Genomic DNA, 17837 nt, shown 5'->3' on the forward strand with positions numbered 1-17837 from the left:
TTATCAATGGTTTAGGGCTTAAATTAGTCGGCCCAAATATTAAAATCAGGCCCATTAATAGAACCAGGTGAGATGCTATTTGGGCCGAATCGAGCTCTACGGCGGCGACTGTTTTGTCTATAAACAATAGGCGGTGGCGGAAGGAAAGGAGTCGGTCTCAGATCCCAAATCGGAACGTCAGGGGGTTTCAATCGAACTTTAAACCTATCATCAGCTCGTGTCGAAGAGAAAGAAGATGGGGAAGAAGCAGCACAGCAAGGATCGGATGTTCATAACGAAGACGGAGTGGGCAACGGAATGGGGAGGCGCTAAATCCAAAGAGAATCGCACTCCTTTCAAGAGCCTTCCTTTCTACTGCTGCGCGTATGTAAATTGCTTGCTTTCCACCAACTCTATATAAATGATCGTTTGCAAGTTTGGATTCAAATCTCAGGCTTACGTTTCTGCCGTTCGAGGATCCTGTGTGTACAACCGACGGCAGCGTTTTCGAGCTAACGTGAGTTGATTCTTACTCTTTTAAAGCTTACCTGCTTGATTTTGAATTTAATTTTTGTCTTTTGGGTGAGAATTGCAGAACGATAGTGCCTTACATTAGGAAGTTCGGTAAACATCCAGTTACAGGAGCGCCTTTGGAAGGAGATGATCTTATTCCTCTCGTCTTTCACAAGAACTCTGAAGGTTTCTTTTTTCTTTTTTGTTGCTTTCTTGTCATCCTAATCTGTAGAATAGTTCTTACAATGCTGAATCGTTGCCTTCCTATTGTAGGAGAGTTTCATTGTCCTGTTCTCAACAAAGTCTTCACTGAGTTTACTCATATTGTTGCTGTTAAGACCACCGGAAACGTATTCTGCTACGAGGTTTGTTTGTCTTTTTTCTTACCTTGAAACTTGCTCAAGAGTGTTATTAGTGATTCTTATAGTTGTATTTGTAAATATTTAGGCAATCAAAGAGTTGAATATCAAAACCAAGAATTGGAAGGAGCTTTTAACAGAGGAACCATTCACAAGGGCTGACCTTATAACTATTCAAGTACTACTAAATCTATTCACTCAATCTCTCTGCTTGAAGCTTTTTGCAATGGTTTAATGTTGTAACATCAAATTTACTTTTTTCTTTATTATGTTTTGTAGAATCCTAATGCAGTTGACAGTAAGATAACTGTGGAATTTGATCACGTTAAAAACGGCCTTAAGCTTGAAGATGAAGGTTTGAATTGATGCACAAAGCTCTATCTTATCCCAATCCATGTTTTTATTTAGTTGGTTATGACTCTATTCTCTTGTGTTTTTTTTTTCCGAAAACAGAATTGAAGAAGATGAACTCAGACCCGGCTTATAACATAAACGCCTCTGGAGATATCAAGCATATGCTTGCAGATCTTGGAACTGACAAGGCCAAGGAGATTGCTTTACACGGTGGAGGTGGAAACAAGGCACGTAATGAAAGAGCCGCTGCTATTGCTGCCATTCTTGAGTCGAGGTCGAAAATCAAAGAGAGTTCTAAAGCAGACGAACCTAAGCAGACTTACAGCGTTGTGGATGCCGCATCCGCTTCGGTTCATGGAAGAAGTGCTGCTGCAGCTAAAGCTGGGTCCAGTGATAAAACAGCTGCAAGAATAGCTATGCATATGTCTGGAGACAGAGCACCTATAAATACTAAAATGGTTAGTTTCTTGTACTCAATAATCTCGGTTTTGAGATTTGTGTGTCGTTAAAATGTTTTTTTTTTTTGGTTCAGGTGAAGAGCCGTTACTCTTCAGGTGCTGCTTCTCGTTCTTTCACTTCCACTGCGTTTACACCTGTAACCGAAAACGATTTTGAACTAATCAAAGTCGAGAAGAACCCAAAGAAGAAAGGGTATGTTCAGTTTCGCACAACACATGGAGATTTGAACATTGAGCTCCACTGCGATATAGCTCCTAGAGCATGTGAGAATTTCATCACCCTTTGTGAACGCGGGTACTACAATGGAGTAGCCTTTCACAGAAGCATCAGGTAATAATATATTGGAGATCTGTTTTGTTTTGAGATGCTTTCTTGTGTTAATATTGATTAACATAAGGGTGTTCTTTTTGTACCTTATTCTACGGTAGGAACTTCATGATTCAAGGTGGCGATCCAACTGGCACAGGAAAAGGAGGTGAATCCATTTGGGGGAAGCCATTCAAAGACGAGCCAAACTCGAAGCTGCTCCACTCGGGAAGAGGCGTGGTTAGTATGGCTAACAGTGGTCCTCACACGAATGGTTCTCAGTTTTTCATCTTATACAAATCAGCAACCCATTTGAACTACAAGCACACAGTGTTTGGTGGAGTTGTTGGTGGTTTGTCAACACTAGCAGCAATGGAGAGTGTACCTGTGGATGAAACCGACCGTCCTCTTGTAAGTTTCAAGTAAACTCTTTTTACTTGAATAACAGCATTCTAAGTTTCAGCCTTTTGAGACAAGTGTTTTTGGAATATCTGCAGGAGGAGATTAAGATAATTGAGGCAAATGTGTTTGTAAATCCATACACAGAACCTGATGAAGAGGAAGAAGAGAAAGAGAAAGCTGAGAAGGAGAAGAACGAAGACAAAGACATTGTTAGTATCACCCCTTCCACTATATACAGTCTCTCGTCTTTCTCTTTGCTTTCAACCTGTCTGATAAGATTATATATATATACATTTGTGATTTATCAGGAGAAGGTCGGGTCGTGGTACAGCAACCCAGGATCAGGTACAGCAGAAGGTGGAGCCGGTACTGGTGGCGTCGGGAAATACTTGAAACCTAAGAGTAATGCAGCCACTAAGGACACTAGTGGTGCCACAGACTCTGATATTGCAGCCACTGGAGTGTCTAAGAAAAGGAAAACAACTTCTGCTTCAGCCTCCACAGGGTTTAAAGATTTCTCTGGCTGGTAGGTGAAGAAAAACACTCTCTACCAACTTTGTAAAACTGTTCACTTGTCTTTTGATAGAGCCCAAACCACAAATGAATTGTTGTATGTGAATCTTTGATGATCAAAAGCTGAAGGTGGAGTGAAATATTTCTTAAAAATTACTTCCTCTGATTTTAAAATATGTATATTATAGACTTTTCACATATATTAAGAAAACTCATTAAATATACATTGTTTTTTGTGAATAACAATTTTTCATAATTTTTAGCCAATAGAAATTCAATAAATGCCATTAATTTTTTTGAAACTTACAATTTTTCATAAAATCATACATTGAAAAGGTAAAAAATAAATTTTTTTGAAACAAATTTTTTTTCCAGAACATACATCTTTTAGTAACAGAAGGAGTATTATATAATCCTCACACTAGATTGTCTATCATATAATAATATAATATATACATATATAAATATTGGATTAGTTAAGTTAACCAAATAATTCAATTAACAAATAGTGGAGTTGTGGTCAAGGTAAGGAGTCAAATCAGATGACACGAGCATACAAATTATTATTTTTGTTTAAAGGATTTGGGAACATTTCCAACGTAAAAATGAAACACCCCTAAATCCCAAGACAATTCGATTGGGGTGGTAGATTTGATCCACGCAAAACGTACGTTCTCTACTAAATTATCTTACTTTGAATGTCAACATTTGACATTAATATTTTATTTGGAATTATTTTCTTTTAGCTTTTGCAGCATTTGTTAACACCTGACCAAAATTTTCTGCTCAAATCCGTGAACATGGAAGATAAACCAGTAACAACCACCACTTGTTGAGAAACTACAACACTATCAACCACCTGTTTCAGAAACAAAATCGAGACACTAACACTATCAAACCATCTCATGCTGTAAAAGCTAATTTCGAAAGCACACAACTGGACAATAACAAAGAGAAGATGGTTCCACTCACTAAACCAAGAACCCTGTTGATCCTTCTTGGTATCATGAAAGCTTCCTCTCAAACATAGTCAACCACTTTCACCCCTCATCAAAATGTTCAAGCTAGGCGTAAGCTTTCGGAGATAAGTTATAAATAGGACACTAACGAGAAGACGATATAAAGAAGACAAAGCACACTAACGAGAAGAGGATAAAGAACAACCATGTACGAGCAATCCAATTTGGCTTATAAAGAAAGAGACATGAGGACGCAAAGATAGTTCACCATTTATTCATCAGGGGCTTGAATTACAAGACCCCAAAACACACAAACCATAAGAAGCTTATAACGAACGAGACATGAGGACGCAAAGAGAGTTCATCATTTATTCATCAGGGGCTTGCTTTACAAGACCCCAAAACACACAAACCATAAGATCAAAAGAAAACCACCACATAGTAAACAGAGACACTGACGTTTGATACCACACAGGATAAGAGTTCTAAAAGCCACCACGGAGACGAAGGACCAGGTGAAGGGTAGACTCCTTCTGGATGTTGTAATCGGCCAAGGTGCGACCATCCTCGAGCTGCTTTCCAGCAAAGATGAGACGCTGCTGATCCGGAGGGATGCCTTCCTTGTCTTGAATCTTGGCCTTGACATTGTCAATGGTGTCTGAGCTCTCCACCTCAAGCGTGATCGTCTTGCCGGTCAATGTCTTAACGAAAATCTGCATCCCACCACGAAGCCTGAGCACCAAGTGGAGAGTTGACTCCTTCTGGATGTTGTAGTCCGCCAAAGTACGACCATCCTCGAGCTGTTTGCCAGCGAAGATGAGACGCTGCTGGTCTGGAGGGATGCCTTCCTTGTCTTGGATCTTGGCCTTCACGTTATCAATAGTGTCCGAACTCTCAACCTCCAATGTGATGGTCTTGCCGGTAAGGGTCTTGACAAATATCTGCATACCTCCACGTAGACGTAAGACCAGGTGAAGCGTAGATTCTTTCTGGATGTTGTAGTCAGCTAGAGTCCTTCCATCCTCCAACTGCTTGCCGGCAAAGATCAACCTCTGCTGGTCCGGTGGGATCCCCTCCTTGTCTTGGATCTTGGCTTTCACGTTGTCAATAGTGTCTGAGCTCTCCACCTCCAAAGTAATCGTCTTCCCCGTCAAGGTCTTGACAAAAATTTGCATGCCACCACGGAGCCTGAGGACGAGATGGAGGGTAGATTCTTTCTGGATGTTGTAGTCAGCAAGAGTCCTTCCATCCTCCAACTGCTTGCCGGCAAAGATCAACCTCTGCTGGTCCGGTGGGATTCCCTCCTTATCCTGGATCTTGGCCTTGACATTATCAATAGTGTCAGAGCTCTCCACCTCCAAAGTGATAGTCTTTCCGGTCAAGGTCTTGACGAAGATCTGCATGCCTCCGCGTAGACGCAAGACCAAGTGGAGCGTAGACTCCTTCTGGATATTGTAATCAGCCAAGGTCCTGCCGTCTTCCAACTGCTTTCCGGCGAAGATGAGCCTCTGCTGATCCGGTGGGATTCCCTCCTTATCCTGGATCTTGGCTTTAACGTTGTCGATGGTGTCAGAGCTCTCCACCTCCAAAGTGATAGTCTTTCCGGTCAACGTCTTGACGAAAATCTGCATGCCTCCACGTAGACGCAAGACCAAGTGGAGCGTAGACTCCTTTTGGATGTTGTAGTCGGCCAAAGTCCTGCCGTCTTCAAGCTGCTTTCCGGCGAAGATGAGCCTCTGCTGATCCGGAGGAATGCCTTCCTTGTCCTGGATCTTGGCTTTAACGTTGTCGATGGTGTCAGAGCTTTCAACCTCAAGGGTGATGGTCTTTCCGGTGAGGGTTTTCACAAAGATCTGCATCTGAAAATTAATTCAAAACAATTAAGATCAGTAATCAATTCCGAAAATAATAACTATATAAATCGAATCGTCAATGATCCATTCAGATAAAATTCCAAAGAGCAATCACAGTTACACGAATCGATACAGAATCTAGACGAAAATCACAGATCGACGATTAACAACAGAGATCCACGACAATCAATAATCAAATCGGCCAAACACTAATCAGATCCTACCAAGAAGCTGACTCTAGATCGACAAAGCAAACAACGGATCCAAGCTTAACAACGCAGATGAACACACGAGACGAATCGAAGAAGAGATCACGCGACGAATCAAATTAACAAACAGCGAACAACTGGCGATTCGAAACGAAACAACTAATAGTAGAAGAGATCACGAGACTCACCTTGATCGAAACTTGCGCGATTGAGAGAGAGGATTGAGAAGATTGTTTTTTGATTATATCGAATTCGAGACCTAATTTGTGAAAGAGATGAGGTCTCCAAGTTTTGATTTATAGAGAGGGATGAAGCCGACTAGGTCACGAGAGATGTAAGGCGGCCAAGCAATAACCAATAAGACGTAGACACGTATTGTAAGGTGACGTGTATATTGCCTTCATTTTAGGTGATGGAAAAGTATTTGTGCTTTAAAAAAAAAGAAAAAACCAATGAGCCGTGTGCCGGCCAACAACCGTATATATTTTAACGCCGTTTCTTTCTGACCCGTTGATAACCACAATTTCTAACGGCCTTACGATTCTTTTCTTTAAATCAACGGTGGAGCTGAAACTGAAAGTATCAATAATTGAACCTTGGGTGGTCCAGTCCACTCTGTCCAAGCCTATCTCGTCTTTTCTGGAAATTCGACTTTATTTTCGTTCCTTTCCTATTTTTTTTAATTCAAGTTGGCTTTTAATTCTGAATTTACATTTTTCGGAAAATAAAGTAATGCTTTTGTGTTTGTAGTAGAATTGGATATTTTGCATTATTTGCATCGGATAATGTTTCTGTATCAACTTGGTAAGAGGGTCTACAGTTTATGGATCGGTAAATTGGTTTAATATTATTATAATTATTGAATGGAACTCGTTTTGGCCCGGCCCATTTACCCAATATTTTGATCCATACTCGAGTTAACATTACTGACGACAAAGTTTGAACAACACTGAAAATGTTCAAAAGCTGAATCTGAGTAAAACATTTCTTAGAAATTATTATATAACCTTCACAATGGTTTGTATGAAAATGGCCTAATCTATAAAATAAATCAACAACAAAGACTCGATCGGTAAAAACAAATGTTTAGCTGTCTGTTTGCCTGTTCTAAGGTAAATGCCATTTACTGTGCCAGTATATAGACACTCTCGACCACATTGGGAACCCGAAACTGGACTCCAGAGGCTGATCAGCCGGTCCTCCTACCACTAACGGTAACCACACGTATCTCGAATCCCGCAGATCAGCAGGATTCCACCTATCCGCCATGAAGATAAACGCACCAGGAACACCAGGCAAAGGAAACACATACGTGCTCTGCGCAAAGAAGGTTGTTAACCGGAAAACTTTATTACCACCGACGCAGGGGTTCCCCAACTTCTCCCATGGACCCATTATCGACTCAGCCGCATGAGCCAGGGCCTCATTAGGCGCCCAGCCAGTGCACCAAGAAGTGATCATGTAATAAGTACTCTCATGCTTGAAGAGAGCAGGAGCTTCCCTGTGCTGTCCAACCATAACTGTCTTCATAACCGGCGTCACATCTAGGTAGTCTTCTGTCAAGGGTCCGATATGAAGCACACTGTTGACCTCAGAAGAATAAAACAGGTAAGCAACACCGTCGTCGTCTTTGAAGACAGTCATGTCTCGACTATCGAACCCGTGCGGACGTTTGCTGTATAGATACTGAAACGGACCTGTTGGGTTATCGCTGATGGCTACACCAACAGAAGCTTTAGTGTAGTTAGCGTCGTCGATATGCATCCACATGACATACTTGCCAGTCTTGTCGTTGTAGATCACTTTGGGCCGCTCAAGGACATTAGATTTATGCAGATCGTGAGTCTTGTTTGTGTCTTCAGCTCCGAGTACAATGCCTTCGTTTTTCCATGTCCATAAGTCCTTTGAAGAGTAACAACCTACCCCTATAATATCAACCTGAAGACAAGATTCAAATCTAATTTTACCCAAAAGAGTAAATGCAAATAGGCACTACTTACTCTAGCTGGTCCTTTCTTGTGAGCATGGTAGGTTGGTCCATCTTTATATTCACCGTACCAATAGTAAATGTTAGATTTGTCATCGTGCAGAATCCCTCCGCCGTGAGCTTGAATTGGGTTACCTTCCGTGTCCAACCAAATTTTCCCGGGGGAGTAATGAAACGCATCGTCGCCCATGTCCTTGGTTGGACCAAAGGATGCGGTTCTGATGTCGGGAAAGAAGAGATGTCTGATGGGTGACTTGTCGTCGAGGAACTCTTCAGCCAAGGGGATGGGTTTCCTAGATCTCCGTTTGCCTGTACGAGGAGAGCGCTTCCTAGGTGGAGGTAATCTCAAGATCTCTTCTTCGACTCTAACAAGCTCATGGAGAGCAGAAGGGTTTAGTAGTTGTAAGTGATGAGAAGGAGGTTGGTGTTGTTGATCATCAATGTTATTATCTTTTCTGGTGTAGAGAGAGATGAGATGAGTGACGAGTAAGAATCCCACAACGGTCCATACTATAGTAAGCAGTGAATGTCTGCAACCTCCTCCTGCATCATTGCAAAGAACGTTAGGTTTCTAAATTGACTTTTGTTTCATCCTTGTAGAGTTTAATGGAAGATATTTTAAATCAAATCTAGGAAGATAGTATGACTTTTCAGTTCTAGATTTCAGATCCCAAAGTTACGCACAAGGAGACTAAAAGTGTTCGAAAGGACGGAATGGTCGGAAAGCTTACCTGAGAACCCCCGGAGGTGACCGAGAGAAGCCGAATTTCCCGGCATCTATCTCCGAAAGCAAAACAAAAGATCTGAATAATTCTCTCAGATGGAATCCAAAGCTAAGATTGTTGAGAAAGATACCAAAAAGGTTGGGTAAGAGTGAAGTCTTAGTTGAGAAGGATCTATCAAGCTTCTTTGATGATTCCGACGTGCGAACGAAGAAGACGACAGTGATGATTCAGCTCCTCTTCTCCTCCGATTCAACTCTTCTTCTTTTCTCCGAGATTTTTGTTCTCCTTCCTATTTAAATAATTTAAATATATATATGTGTGGTGGGAGTGATTAACAAGTGAAATAATCTCTGTTATCACTTATCAGTATGAGTATATAAGCTATTTATCTCTAATGCAATTCTTTTCCTTTTCTATTTACTGTGTCATTTAAGGATATAATCCCATTTAACTTAACAATATAATAATTTCAATAGCTTTGTTATCTACTCTAAGCTAAATATTAGTATTTTATATAATTCATGCACATGAGATGTGGATCTCGAGTTGAGTGGTTGACAAATTCGTTTTCCACCTTTCTTCAACTATACTAAAATAAAACTCAACTCGTTTCCAAATGATATATGGATGTAGACATGATACTTGTTGAGTCGCACTTATTACAAATGTCATATTTACATTTCTTCATAAAAATTCTCATATTTTTCACTGGTGAGCAAAAGCTTTGAATAAGCAACAAGTGCTGTACCTCCGTTAACGATGTTATCGATTCTTTAGAAGTTTCTATTACATCTTTTCCTGCCTTGTCTATGTTTTCTTTCATCTCCTCTGCTATGTTCTTCTCATTATGCTATCCAGAGGTGGCTTATTCTTTTATAACCCATTAAATGGGCCATCACTAGTTGGGCTTAATGCCCATAACAAAAGCCCATCTATATACGGCTCTCCATCCTTTTTTTTTTTTTTTGGGCCAACACGGCTCTCCATCCATTATTGCCTAAAAACGGCGCGTAAAAGTACAGCTTCCAATCCCACCAACTCCACCGCCAATTTCGCCTGGAATCGCCGGTTACCAGCTAATCATTAGTTCATGGTTAACACGCGCCTCCTTCCCGCGAGTGGTGGTGTGATTCTGCACATTTCTTTTGTTTTCTTACCCTCGAGCTTTCTAGTATTATTCTTCTTCCGAACTTCTCTTTGTCCCATCGAATCTTTCTTCTCATTGGCTGAAACACAAAATTTAATATTTACAAAATAGCGCCATGATTTTCGCTCTGTCACACACACCTTCATTTCCCCTAATCTAATCAGAGCCGTTAATCACACGACTCAGAAGGACCTACGCAGATTCAACGGTCCAGATCTCGTGGATTCCAATTTTAATTTAAGAGAAAAAAAAAAGAAATCTTCGACGAGATAAGCAGCCCAAGAGCGCAAGAAGGCCTGAAAAAGGAAAGAGAGGAGGGAGAGAAGCTTCCATTTGACCCACCATAGAGATCCCGTGGAGGAGAATTTCTACCAGACCGATCTGTCGCCTCTTGTCTTTCTCGGACAACTTTTGAGTATCCTAAATCTTAACTATGGGTTTGTGGGATGCTTTTCTCAATTGGCTTCGCAGGTTAGTTCCTATTTCAATTTCCATTTTATTGTTGTTCATGGGATTGTGATTTGGACTGTTTCTCTTCCGTATTTATGTTCAATGTCAGGAAAAAATAATCCAACTTTCTTTAGCCGAATTCAATTATAATCTGTGATTAATTACTAGGACGAAATTAGGGCTTCTAGCGGAATTAATTTTGATTCATATGTGATTGATTTCGTTGTTGAGAGAGTACCAAAAGAGAAAAAAAGTCTGTAGCTTTTTTTTTTAATCTTTTGATTTGGTCTTCAAGTCTGCGTTTATATTTTGGTAATCAAGTTTAGGTTTAGTTACTATGGACAAATACATTTGGGAATCCATCTTGGAGTTCAATTAGTAGTAGATAAAAGATTTCTTCACGAAGAGAAAAGTGAATAGCTTTGTGAGTAATGAGGATGTAGTACAAATACTCCTGTGGACTAACTGCTTTTGTTTTCTTAGGGAAAATCTCTTCTTCTTTTTTCCCATCACAGTTGACTCAATATGTCATTTTGCAGCCTCTTCTTCAAGCAAGAAATGGAGCTTTCATTGATAGGACTTCAAAATGCAGGAAAGACATCACTTGTTAACGTCGTTGCTGTAAGCACGCTCTTTCCCTACAAAGTACAAACTGTCTTGCTCTTTATGTTTCTTAATCCCTATTGATGGATGGTTTCCCTCTTTGTTCAGACCGGTGGATACAGTGAAGACATGATTCCTACGGTGGGTTACACTTCTCCCCTATTGATGTTTTAAGTAACGAAACGTTTGCTCCGCTTTTGTAAAAAGAAGTTTGTTCTACTCCTTTCAGGTTGGGTTCAACATGAGGAAAGTGACAAAAGGAAGTGTCACAATCAAACTCTGGGATCTCGGTGGTCAGCCTAGGTTCCGCAGCATGTGGGAACGCTACTGCCGTTCTGTTTCCGCCATTGTGTAAGAATCCATCTTTTTCACTATTTTGGAGGTTTTTCAAATGACTAAAAACTCTTTGGCTCTTGCTCCTGATTATGACTCCAGGTATGTAGTCGATGCTGCTGATCCTGACAACCTTAGTGTCTCGAAAAGCGAACTCCATGATTTGTTGAGCAAGACGTCGCTTAGTGGTATCCCTCTTCTAGTCCTCGGTAACAAAATCGACAAGCCTGGTGCTCTGTCCAAAGATGACTTAACCGAGGAAATGTAAGTCCCCTCACACCCAAACATACAACAATTGCATTGCCTCTTTACTTCGATTCTGAAGATGTTTTTTTTCTCCATTGTTTGCACAGGGGGCTCAAGTCTCTCACAGATAGAGAAGTCTGTTGCTTCATGATATCATGCAAGAACTCTACCAACATTGACCAAGTGATTGATTGGCTTGTAAAGCACTCCAAGTCTGCAAGCTAAACATATATTTTCTCAGTCTTTCTGTGTGTGTTGCTCCTTTGATGGTGGAAGAAGACAATTTTATTTCTTTTGTTTTAAATCATGTGAGAAACAAGACTTTGTCTTTGTTTTTATCGTCTTTCTTTCTTCTGTATATTAGTCTTGATTGGTTTTCTTCTTCTTATGCAACAAATTTCATCTTCCTTCAGGGTTGAATTTGAAAGAATTGAAACATAATGGCGTAATTCGTAAATTTCAATAAATATCAGACCAAAAACGGAGATTTTTTAAAATAAAAAAAATAGAGATAGGATAAAGCTAAACTATACGCTTCACTTGCTAGTATCCTCGCAAGCAATGGACGCATCGGTGGTGAGATTCTCCCAATCTCCGGCAAGATTGCCGCCGGAATTCGAACCGGATATGGAGAAAATCAAACGGAGGCTCCTCAAGTACGATGTCGACCCCACCCCTAAAATCCTTAAAACCCTCCGAAAGAAGGAAATTCAAAAGCACAACCGGAGAACCAAGCGCCTAACCGAGTCCAATTCCGAGACGGTGTACACGGAGGCGCAGAGACGGACTATGGAGGAAGAGGCTCACTTCGAAACACTACGGCGGGAATACAAGCAATTCACGAGGAGAGTTTCGGGAAATAGGAGGGGAGAAGACGGCGAAAGGAGTTTGATAGTTGGGAATCCATGGGAGGGAATCGAGAGGGTGAGGCTGAAGGAGCTCGTCGGCGATGTACGGAGAGAGGAGGTCAGCGGCGGGAAACTGAGGAAAGAGAATCTGAAAGAGCTGAAGAAGATACTGGAGCAGGATCTCCGCTGGGTTCTCGAGGACGACGTTGATGACGTGGAAGAGTATGATTTGGCGGCTCGAAACGACGACGTGGGAGGATTTGATCCTGCGAAACGGTGGCGAAACGAAGGAGAAGCAGTGCGCGTTCTCGTTGACAGGTAATATGATAATTTCATGGGTCATTATCGATGGCCACGTGTCCCAAGTAACAGCTGAGACGAAACTAATATTACAAGTTTAGGATTAGCTTTGATTCATGACTAAATTATTGTTTAATTGTTTGATTATTTGCAATTAGGTTGAGTAGTAGAGAAATAACTGAGAAGCATTGGAAGTTTGTGAGGATGATGAATCAGTCAGGGCTTCAGTTCAATGAAGATCAAATGCTTAAGATTGTTGATAGATTAGGACGCAAAAGGAGCTGGAAACAAGCTCTAGCTGTTGTTCATTGGGTCTATTCCGATAAGAAGCGTAAACATCTTAGGAGCAGGTGATTAGTTCCCTATGTTCTTTCATTGATTTCATGGACTATTATTTATGACCATCGTTTCTGAGATTATAAACCTTTTACTAGGTTTGTATACACCAAGCTTTTGTCTGTTCTTGGGTTTGCAAGGAGGCACGAGGAAGCTCTCCAGATATTTAATCTGATGCTCGTAAGTAACTTCTGGTTTGTGTTAATTACAGTAAGCAATTTTCGTTGGGTTAACTCTCATCCATTAGTCAATATAGGGTGATCGCCAGTTGTATCCTGATATGGCGGCATACCACAGTGTTGCCGTGACGCTTGGGCAAGCTGGTTTTTTGAAAGAGTTGCTCAAAGTAATCGAGCGCATGAGGCAGAAACCAACTAAGCTTATTAAGACTTTGCGCCAAAAGAACTGGGATCCTGTGCTTGAACCTGACGTGGTTGTGTACAATGCTGTAAGTGAGCTTTTGCGAATAATGAAACTTTTATGGAACAAAATCACTATTTTCTAATTGCGGCCTGGCTTTAACCGGTTACCCAGATTTTGAACGCTTGTGTTCCATCACGCCAATGGAAGGCTGTTTCATGGGTATTTATCGAGTTGAGAAAAAACGGTCTGAGGCCTAATGGAGCTACCTATGGACTTGCTATGGAGGTAATGTTTTTGCTTTCCAACCGAAACTAAACCTTCTAGATGTGTTTTGAGTTGGATGCGTTGTAATTGTTACAGGTTATGTTGGAGTCAGGGAAGTATGATCGTGTTTACGAATTCTTTAGGAAGATGAAAAGCAGTGGCGAAGCTCCAAAAGCAATTACGTACAAGGGTAGCTACTGGTTCTCTCTGTAATTTTGGGTTTTTGTTCTTGTTTTTGGTGTTTATAAGGTAATATGATTCTCAGTTCTTGTACGAGCTCTCTGGAGAGAAAACAAAATCGAGGAAGCTGTTGAAGCAGTTAGAGATATGGAACAAAAGGGAGTCATAGGAACGGGTTCAGTTTACTATGAACTGGCATGCTGTCTCTGCAACAACGGACGCTGGCGTGAAGCAATGCTCGAGGCAAGTTCTCCCTCATAGTTTAATAACCCTTTCTGCTAATCAGAAAACCTCTGGGGTATTAATCTTCTTCAGAACGCATTTAATAATGCAGGTTGGGAGGATGAAAAGGCTTGAAAACTGCAAACCCCTCGAGATTACCTTCACAGGACTCATAGCGGCTTCATTGAACGGTGGTCATGTTGATGATTGCGTGGCTATATTCCAGTATATGAAAGATAAATGCGATCCCAACATAGGAACCGTGAACACGATGCTTAGAGTGTACGGAAGGAACGATATGTTTATCGAAGCCAAAGAGCTGTTTGAAGAGATCGTCAGAGAAAAAGAGTCTCATCTGGTCCCAGACGAGTATACATACAGCTTCATGCTCGAAGCTTCAGCTAGATCGCTTCAGTGGGAGTACTTCGAGCATGTGTATCAGACGATGATTCTTTCCGGGTATCAAATTGATCAAACGAAACACGTACCGATGCTTATAGAAGCATCAAGAGCTGGGAAGGTAACGAATCATCATTACATAGTTAACATTTTTCAATTAGTGTATATGGAAGCATGATCTATGTAATTTTTTGTTTGTAAATGCAGTGGAGTCTTCTAGAGCATGCCTTCGATGCAATTCTTGAAGATGGAGAGATCCCTCACCCATTGTTCTTCACCGAAATGTTGTGTCATGCGGCAGCTAAAGGCGATTACCAAAGAGCAATCACACTGATCAACACCATGGCTCTCGCTTCGTTCCAGATCAGTGAAGAAGAATGGGGTGATCTTTTCGAGGAGAATCAAGACTGGATTACTCAGGAGAATCTACAGCAGCTCTCTGATTACATCCTTGACTGTGATTATGCAAGTGAACCAACGGTCTCAAACCTCTCAAAGTCATTGAAGTCTCTATGTGGGTCGTCTTCTTCAACACAACCATTGTTAGCCATTGATGTGACAAATCAAAGTCTCAGCAAGAAACCGGAGGAAGGTTTGCTTCTTCATGATACAGCAATGGAAGAGGAGACTGATACGAAAGGTGAAGCTTGGGAATTTACAGAGACTGAACTTGAGACGTTGGGTCTAGAAGAACTAGAGATCGATGATGATGAATCCAGTGATTCTGATACACTTTCTGTTTATGACATTCTGAAAGAATGGGAAGAGAGTAGTGAAAAAGATAGTTAAAATGCTTGTAAATTTTTCAAAAATCTTAATTTACTTTCTTATTCATCTCCTTCAAACCAGCTTGTAGATCATCCACAAACAGAAAAAGATAGTCTCAGGTTTTTACAGAATCTCAGAGTTATGAACATTCACATGATCAAACTGCGGATTTACACTGCTACTAACCAAAACAAAAGAAAGGTATTGAAAACTTTCAAACTCTGCAGGTGATGAGATACCGCCTGATTGGTAATAATATCTATATATATAGGGGCTTGCTCTGTTATAGAACTTTCCCATGATGCCTTCTCTTGCTTTAATGTTTTACCAAGTATGATTACGGATCCTCAACTTCAAAGCTTTCACGGCTGCCTTTGCATATATCTGAGCAGCTTCAGCTTCGGCTTCTGCTCTTTCTGCCTCTTTTGCTGCTTCTTCTGCCTCTGTGATTGCAAACTCTGCTTCCGCAACTGCTCTTGCAGCAGCTTCTGCAGCGTCTAGAGATGTCATGCCTTTTATCATAAACATCTCTCCGTCTGCCTCGGGACTTGGTGAGTCTTTTTTGTTGTTTCCTTCCAACAAGAGTTGAGGAGACTTGTGTCTTGCTCCAACGCAAGTAAAATTAGTAGAAAACCTGTACTTGTGCTTTATCTGAAATAAGAACAAGAGGATGCAATGTAGATTTAGGATAATCATGAGTTATTTGTATTTTAGTTATCTAGTTTATTTTGATAGTTATCTTAATTTGTTAGTATTATCTTCAAGGCTTTTAAATAGTTTTAGTATTATTTGCCTAGAGCTGTATAGCTTTTGTTAAACAATAGTATCCTCATTCCGCTACATGAGTAAGCACTTGAAAATGCTGAGAGTGCAATGAAGTGTTTGTAATCATGAAATCTTGTATCAAAAGTTGTTGTTGTGTGATACCTTAACTAATGGTCCATTCGATGACAAGTGCTTTAATCTTACTGCCACGTTTCTTTTCATATTCGGCGGAGTCTTGAAATTCTCCTGAAATTTTTACAGATAAGTTTACGACAAAACCTCAAAAAGAAACATTAGATTCACAATGCTCTAGGCGTTACCTCTATATACATAAAGATGGATGTTCGGTCAGAACCGCGTGGTTCCTTCAAGTTAGTAATTGCCTCCAAGATAATCCTGTCCAAACTACAAGAACAGATACTAGGTCAATATCTTAAAAACTTCGAACAAATATTAAAATCTTTATGTGGTGCATCCACGAACTAAACCTTGTAATTGATCTCTTTGAGGCATGAGTTTGTGGCGATCCAGCACCAGAACCTCCAGGCGATGTTGGATTTGTCCGTTCTTGGCCATTAGCCAAAGGGACAATGCTAAGAGGTGTAGTGTTGTTGTTATCATCCTGTTTAGGAGCCGGTAAATTCCTTCTAAGTGCAAGTTTAGCCTTCTTCCTTGAACCCCATAACGCAGTCACACTTATATTTCTCCACTTGTCCTGTTGAAATATTAAAACTAGTTCAAAACAAGCAATCACAAACTCAAAGAAAACCCATCATTAATATCTTGTTTTCTGAGGTGTAAAGGTTGTACCTTGAGATCAACATTTGAGCGAGACTTGAGAACAGAACTAAACTGAGGATCGGAGAGAATAGTACGCCACTTGCCAGTGCCATGTTTAAGAACTCCAGCTTTAAGGGCAGCTTCTTCTTCCGGTGTCCACTTCTGCTTTGGGGCACCCATCCACACTTCTCAAGAAACTAAAGTTTTTTCTAATAAGTTGAAATTCTCCTCTTCTATTTTCTTCTGTCAAGAGATGAAAACACTATTAGAATCTGCGAAATGGCTTACAAATTACAAGGATTAATTCTATGGAGCTAGACAACGTCTAAGTCTATTTGTTGAACATTTTTACTGTAAGTTCTTAGACCGTAGAGGAATCTGATCAATGTAAATTTGAGATTTGTGAATAATTTTACCAATTTTTTTCTAATAAACTTTTAGAGCAACAAGCACAACAATCTTATCCAGCAAAAAAAAAACATTCAGATATAAATAAAAAAAAGTGTCAGAGAATATTAGATAAAGCGATAAAGCCCAATGCTCTCAGTTCAACAAATCAAATCAACGAGAGTAGTAGACCAAAACAGGATCAAGTCCCATGTTTTGTCCCAGTGATTTCACCCAAAAACAACAAAGACAACGTCGAAAATCTAACATGAATTACGCTAACAATCTCATACATCATAAGCGAAATCACCCAATAGAAAGGTAGATCATCTATCAAAACCAAATGCAACGATCGTAGGAAACGGAAACACAGAGAACATAATTGAGGAGAAGAAGAAGCATCCTACCTCATCAAACAAGAACCAAAAGAGAGAGTTTTTTAAGGAGACACTTGATGATGAAAGCTAATTCTTCATGTACATGTTTCATGGATCAAATGTGAATCTTCTTAAAAATTTCGGTGAAACGAACGAAACGAAGAAGACAAAGACCAGAGACTAACCACAAGGAACAACAACATCCATAGATAATGAAGGGAAAAAAAAAAAAAATGGAGCTTTCCTTTGTATCCAAATTACACATCAACACCCTTTTTTAAAAGTAGCCCCTTATTTCTCAATATTCATCAATTTGCCTCTGAGTTATATCATATTACAAGATAACCCAATATTATATAAAACTATTTCAAACAAATACTATGATTTTACAGCATATAGCTATATTTTATACCTTTTTGTGAAAAAATATATTAGGACATTTTTGCACAGA

The 17837-nt window shown here is 40.2% G+C and overlaps 6 protein-coding genes across 12 annotated transcripts; 3 read left to right on the top strand and 3 right to left on the bottom strand.

Annotated features, from left to right (window-relative positions):
- Positions 1 to 57: 57 nt before the first annotated feature.
- Positions 58 to 3047, top strand: LOC106334935 (peptidyl-prolyl cis-trans isomerase CYP65). The gene is made up of 11 exons (XM_013773329.1): positions 58 to 363; positions 434 to 496; positions 575 to 678; positions 766 to 857; positions 940 to 1029; positions 1131 to 1206; positions 1305 to 1663; positions 1738 to 1994; positions 2093 to 2381; positions 2468 to 2581; positions 2681 to 3047. The coding sequence occupies exons 1-11, from the start codon at positions 236 to 238 to the stop codon at positions 2900 to 2902; spliced, it is 1794 nt and encodes a 597-aa protein (XP_013628783.1). The 5' UTR covers positions 58 to 235; the 3' UTR covers positions 2903 to 3047.
- Positions 3048 to 4092: 1045 nt separating this feature from the next.
- Positions 4093 to 6205, bottom strand: LOC106334294 (polyubiquitin). 2 transcript variants are annotated; one of them, XM_013772604.1, is made up of 3 exons: positions 6095 to 6205; positions 4612 to 5703; positions 4093 to 4383 (listed from the first exon to the last, which is right to left on the bottom strand). In XM_013772604.1, the coding sequence occupies exons 2-3, from the start codon at positions 5701 to 5703 to the stop codon at positions 4330 to 4332; spliced, it is 1146 nt and encodes a 381-aa protein (XP_013628058.1). In that variant the 5' UTR covers positions 6095 to 6205; the 3' UTR covers positions 4093 to 4329. The 2 variants fall into 2 exon arrangements, with proteins under 2 accessions (XP_013628058.1, XP_013628057.1); XM_013772603.1 differs by having other exon boundaries at positions 4093 to 5703.
- Positions 6206 to 6879: 674 nt separating this feature from the next.
- On the bottom strand, positions 6880 to 8918 carry LOC106334293. Of its 2 annotated transcripts, none has more exons than XM_013772602.1 (4): positions 8749 to 8918; positions 8625 to 8670; positions 7907 to 8436; positions 6880 to 7844 (listed from the first exon to the last, which is right to left on the bottom strand). In XM_013772602.1, the coding sequence occupies exons 2-4, from the start codon at positions 8668 to 8670 to the stop codon at positions 7014 to 7016; spliced, it is 1407 nt and encodes a 468-aa protein (XP_013628056.1). In that variant the 5' UTR covers positions 8749 to 8918; the 3' UTR covers positions 6880 to 7013. The 2 variants fall into 2 exon arrangements, with proteins under 2 accessions (XP_013628056.1, XP_013628055.1); XM_013772601.1 differs by having other exon boundaries at positions 8625 to 8674.
- Positions 8919 to 10009: 1091 nt separating this feature from the next.
- On the top strand, positions 10010 to 11809 carry LOC106334295 (ADP-ribosylation factor-like protein 8A). Its single transcript, XM_013772605.1, has 6 exons — positions 10010 to 10236; positions 10755 to 10836; positions 10927 to 10959; positions 11048 to 11169; positions 11254 to 11415; positions 11505 to 11809. The coding sequence occupies exons 1-6, from the start codon at positions 10199 to 10201 to the stop codon at positions 11620 to 11622; spliced, it is 555 nt and encodes a 184-aa protein (XP_013628059.1). The 5' UTR covers positions 10010 to 10198; the 3' UTR covers positions 11623 to 11809.
- A 149-nt stretch (positions 11810 to 11958) lies between these two features.
- LOC106335228 (pentatricopeptide repeat-containing protein At5g67570, chloroplastic) lies at positions 11959 to 15208 on the top strand. The gene is made up of 9 exons (XM_013773690.1): positions 11959 to 12563; positions 12704 to 12895; positions 12980 to 13061; positions 13138 to 13329; positions 13416 to 13529; positions 13605 to 13698; positions 13774 to 13931; positions 14023 to 14430; positions 14517 to 15208. The coding sequence occupies exons 1-9, from the start codon at positions 11959 to 11961 to the stop codon at positions 15096 to 15098; spliced, it is 2427 nt and encodes an 808-aa protein (XP_013629144.1). The 3' UTR covers positions 15099 to 15208.
- On the bottom strand, positions 15120 to 17592 carry LOC106335229 (telomere repeat-binding factor 2). 5 transcript variants are annotated; one of them, XM_013773695.1, is made up of 6 exons: positions 17572 to 17592; positions 16653 to 16865; positions 16331 to 16557; positions 16163 to 16247; positions 16005 to 16088; positions 15120 to 15728 (listed from the first exon to the last, which is right to left on the bottom strand). In XM_013773695.1, the coding sequence occupies exons 2-6, from the start codon at positions 16800 to 16802 to the stop codon at positions 15402 to 15404; spliced, it is 873 nt and encodes a 290-aa protein (XP_013629149.1). In that variant the 5' UTR covers positions 16803 to 16865; positions 17572 to 17592; the 3' UTR covers positions 15120 to 15401. The 5 variants fall into 5 exon arrangements, with proteins under 5 accessions (XP_013629149.1, XP_013629145.1, XP_013629147.1 ...); XM_013773691.1 differs by having other exon boundaries at positions 17417 to 17584; XM_013773693.1 differs by lacking the exon at positions 17572 to 17592 and adding an exon at positions 17417 to 17565 and having other exon boundaries at positions 16653 to 16862.
- Between the last annotated feature and the right edge of the window lie 245 nt (positions 17593 to 17837).

This window comes from Brassica oleracea, chromosome C3 (assembly GCF_000695525.1).
Source record: "Brassica oleracea var. oleracea cultivar TO1000 chromosome C3, BOL, whole genome shotgun sequence".
Taxonomy (NCBI): domain Eukaryota; kingdom Viridiplantae; phylum Streptophyta; class Magnoliopsida; order Brassicales; family Brassicaceae; genus Brassica; species Brassica oleracea.

Bases quoted from the DNA above. Each gene is read 5' to 3' on its own strand.
- LOC106334293 (XM_013772602.1), bottom strand. From the start codon at position 8,670: ATGCCGGGAAATTCGGCTTCTCTCGGTCACCTCCGGGGGTTCTCAG. The intron at 8,437-8,624 runs GTAAGCTTTCCG...GCAATGATGCAG, and splicing joins TCACCTCCGGGGGTTCTCAG to GAGGAGGTTGCAGACATTCA. The intron at 7,845-7,906 runs GTAAGTAGTGCC...TCTTGTCTTCAG, and splicing joins ACAAGAAAGGACCAGCTAGA to GTTGATATTATAGGGGTAGG.
- LOC106335228 (XM_013773690.1), top strand. From the start codon at position 11,959: ATGGACGCATCGGTGGTGAGATTCTCCCAATCTCCGGCAAGATTGCCG. The intron at 13,062-13,137 runs GTAAGTAACTTC...TAGTCAATATAG, and splicing joins AGATATTTAATCTGATGCTC to GGTGATCGCCAGTTGTATCC. The intron at 13,530-13,604 runs GTAATGTTTTTG...TAATTGTTACAG, and splicing joins CCTATGGACTTGCTATGGAG to GTTATGTTGGAGTCAGGGAA.
- LOC106334295 (XM_013772605.1), top strand. From the start codon at position 10,199: ATGGGTTTGTGGGATGCTTTTCTCAATTGGCTTCGCAG. The intron at 11,170-11,253 runs GTAAGAATCCAT...TTATGACTCCAG, and splicing joins CGTTCTGTTTCCGCCATTGT to GTATGTAGTCGATGCTGCTG. The intron at 11,416-11,504 runs GTAAGTCCCCTC...TTGTTTGCACAG, and splicing joins GATGACTTAACCGAGGAAAT to GGGGCTCAAGTCTCTCACAG.
- LOC106334294 (XM_013772603.1), bottom strand. From the start codon at position 5,703: ATGCAGATCTTTGTGAAAACCCTCACCGGAAAGACCATCACCCTTGAG.
- LOC106334935 (XM_013773329.1), top strand. From the start codon at position 236: ATGGGGAAGAAGCAGCACAGCAAGGATCGGATGTTCATAACGAAGACG. The intron at 364-433 runs GTATGTAAATTG...TTCAAATCTCAG, and splicing joins CTTCCTTTCTACTGCTGCGC to GCTTACGTTTCTGCCGTTCG. The intron at 1,995-2,092 runs GTAATAATATAT...ATTCTACGGTAG, and splicing joins GCCTTTCACAGAAGCATCAG to GAACTTCATGATTCAAGGTG.
- LOC106335229 (XM_013773695.1), bottom strand. From the start codon at position 16,802: ATGGGTGCCCCAAAGCAGAAGTGGACACCGGAAGAAGAAGCTGCCCTT. The intron at 16,248-16,330 runs GTTTAGTTCGTG...CTGTTCTTGTAG, and splicing joins TCAAAGAGATCAATTACAAG to TTTGGACAGGATTATCTTGG. The intron at 15,729-16,004 runs GTATCACACAAC...TTCTTATTTCAG, and splicing joins CGAATGGACCATTAGTTAAG to ATAAAGCACAAGTACAGGTT.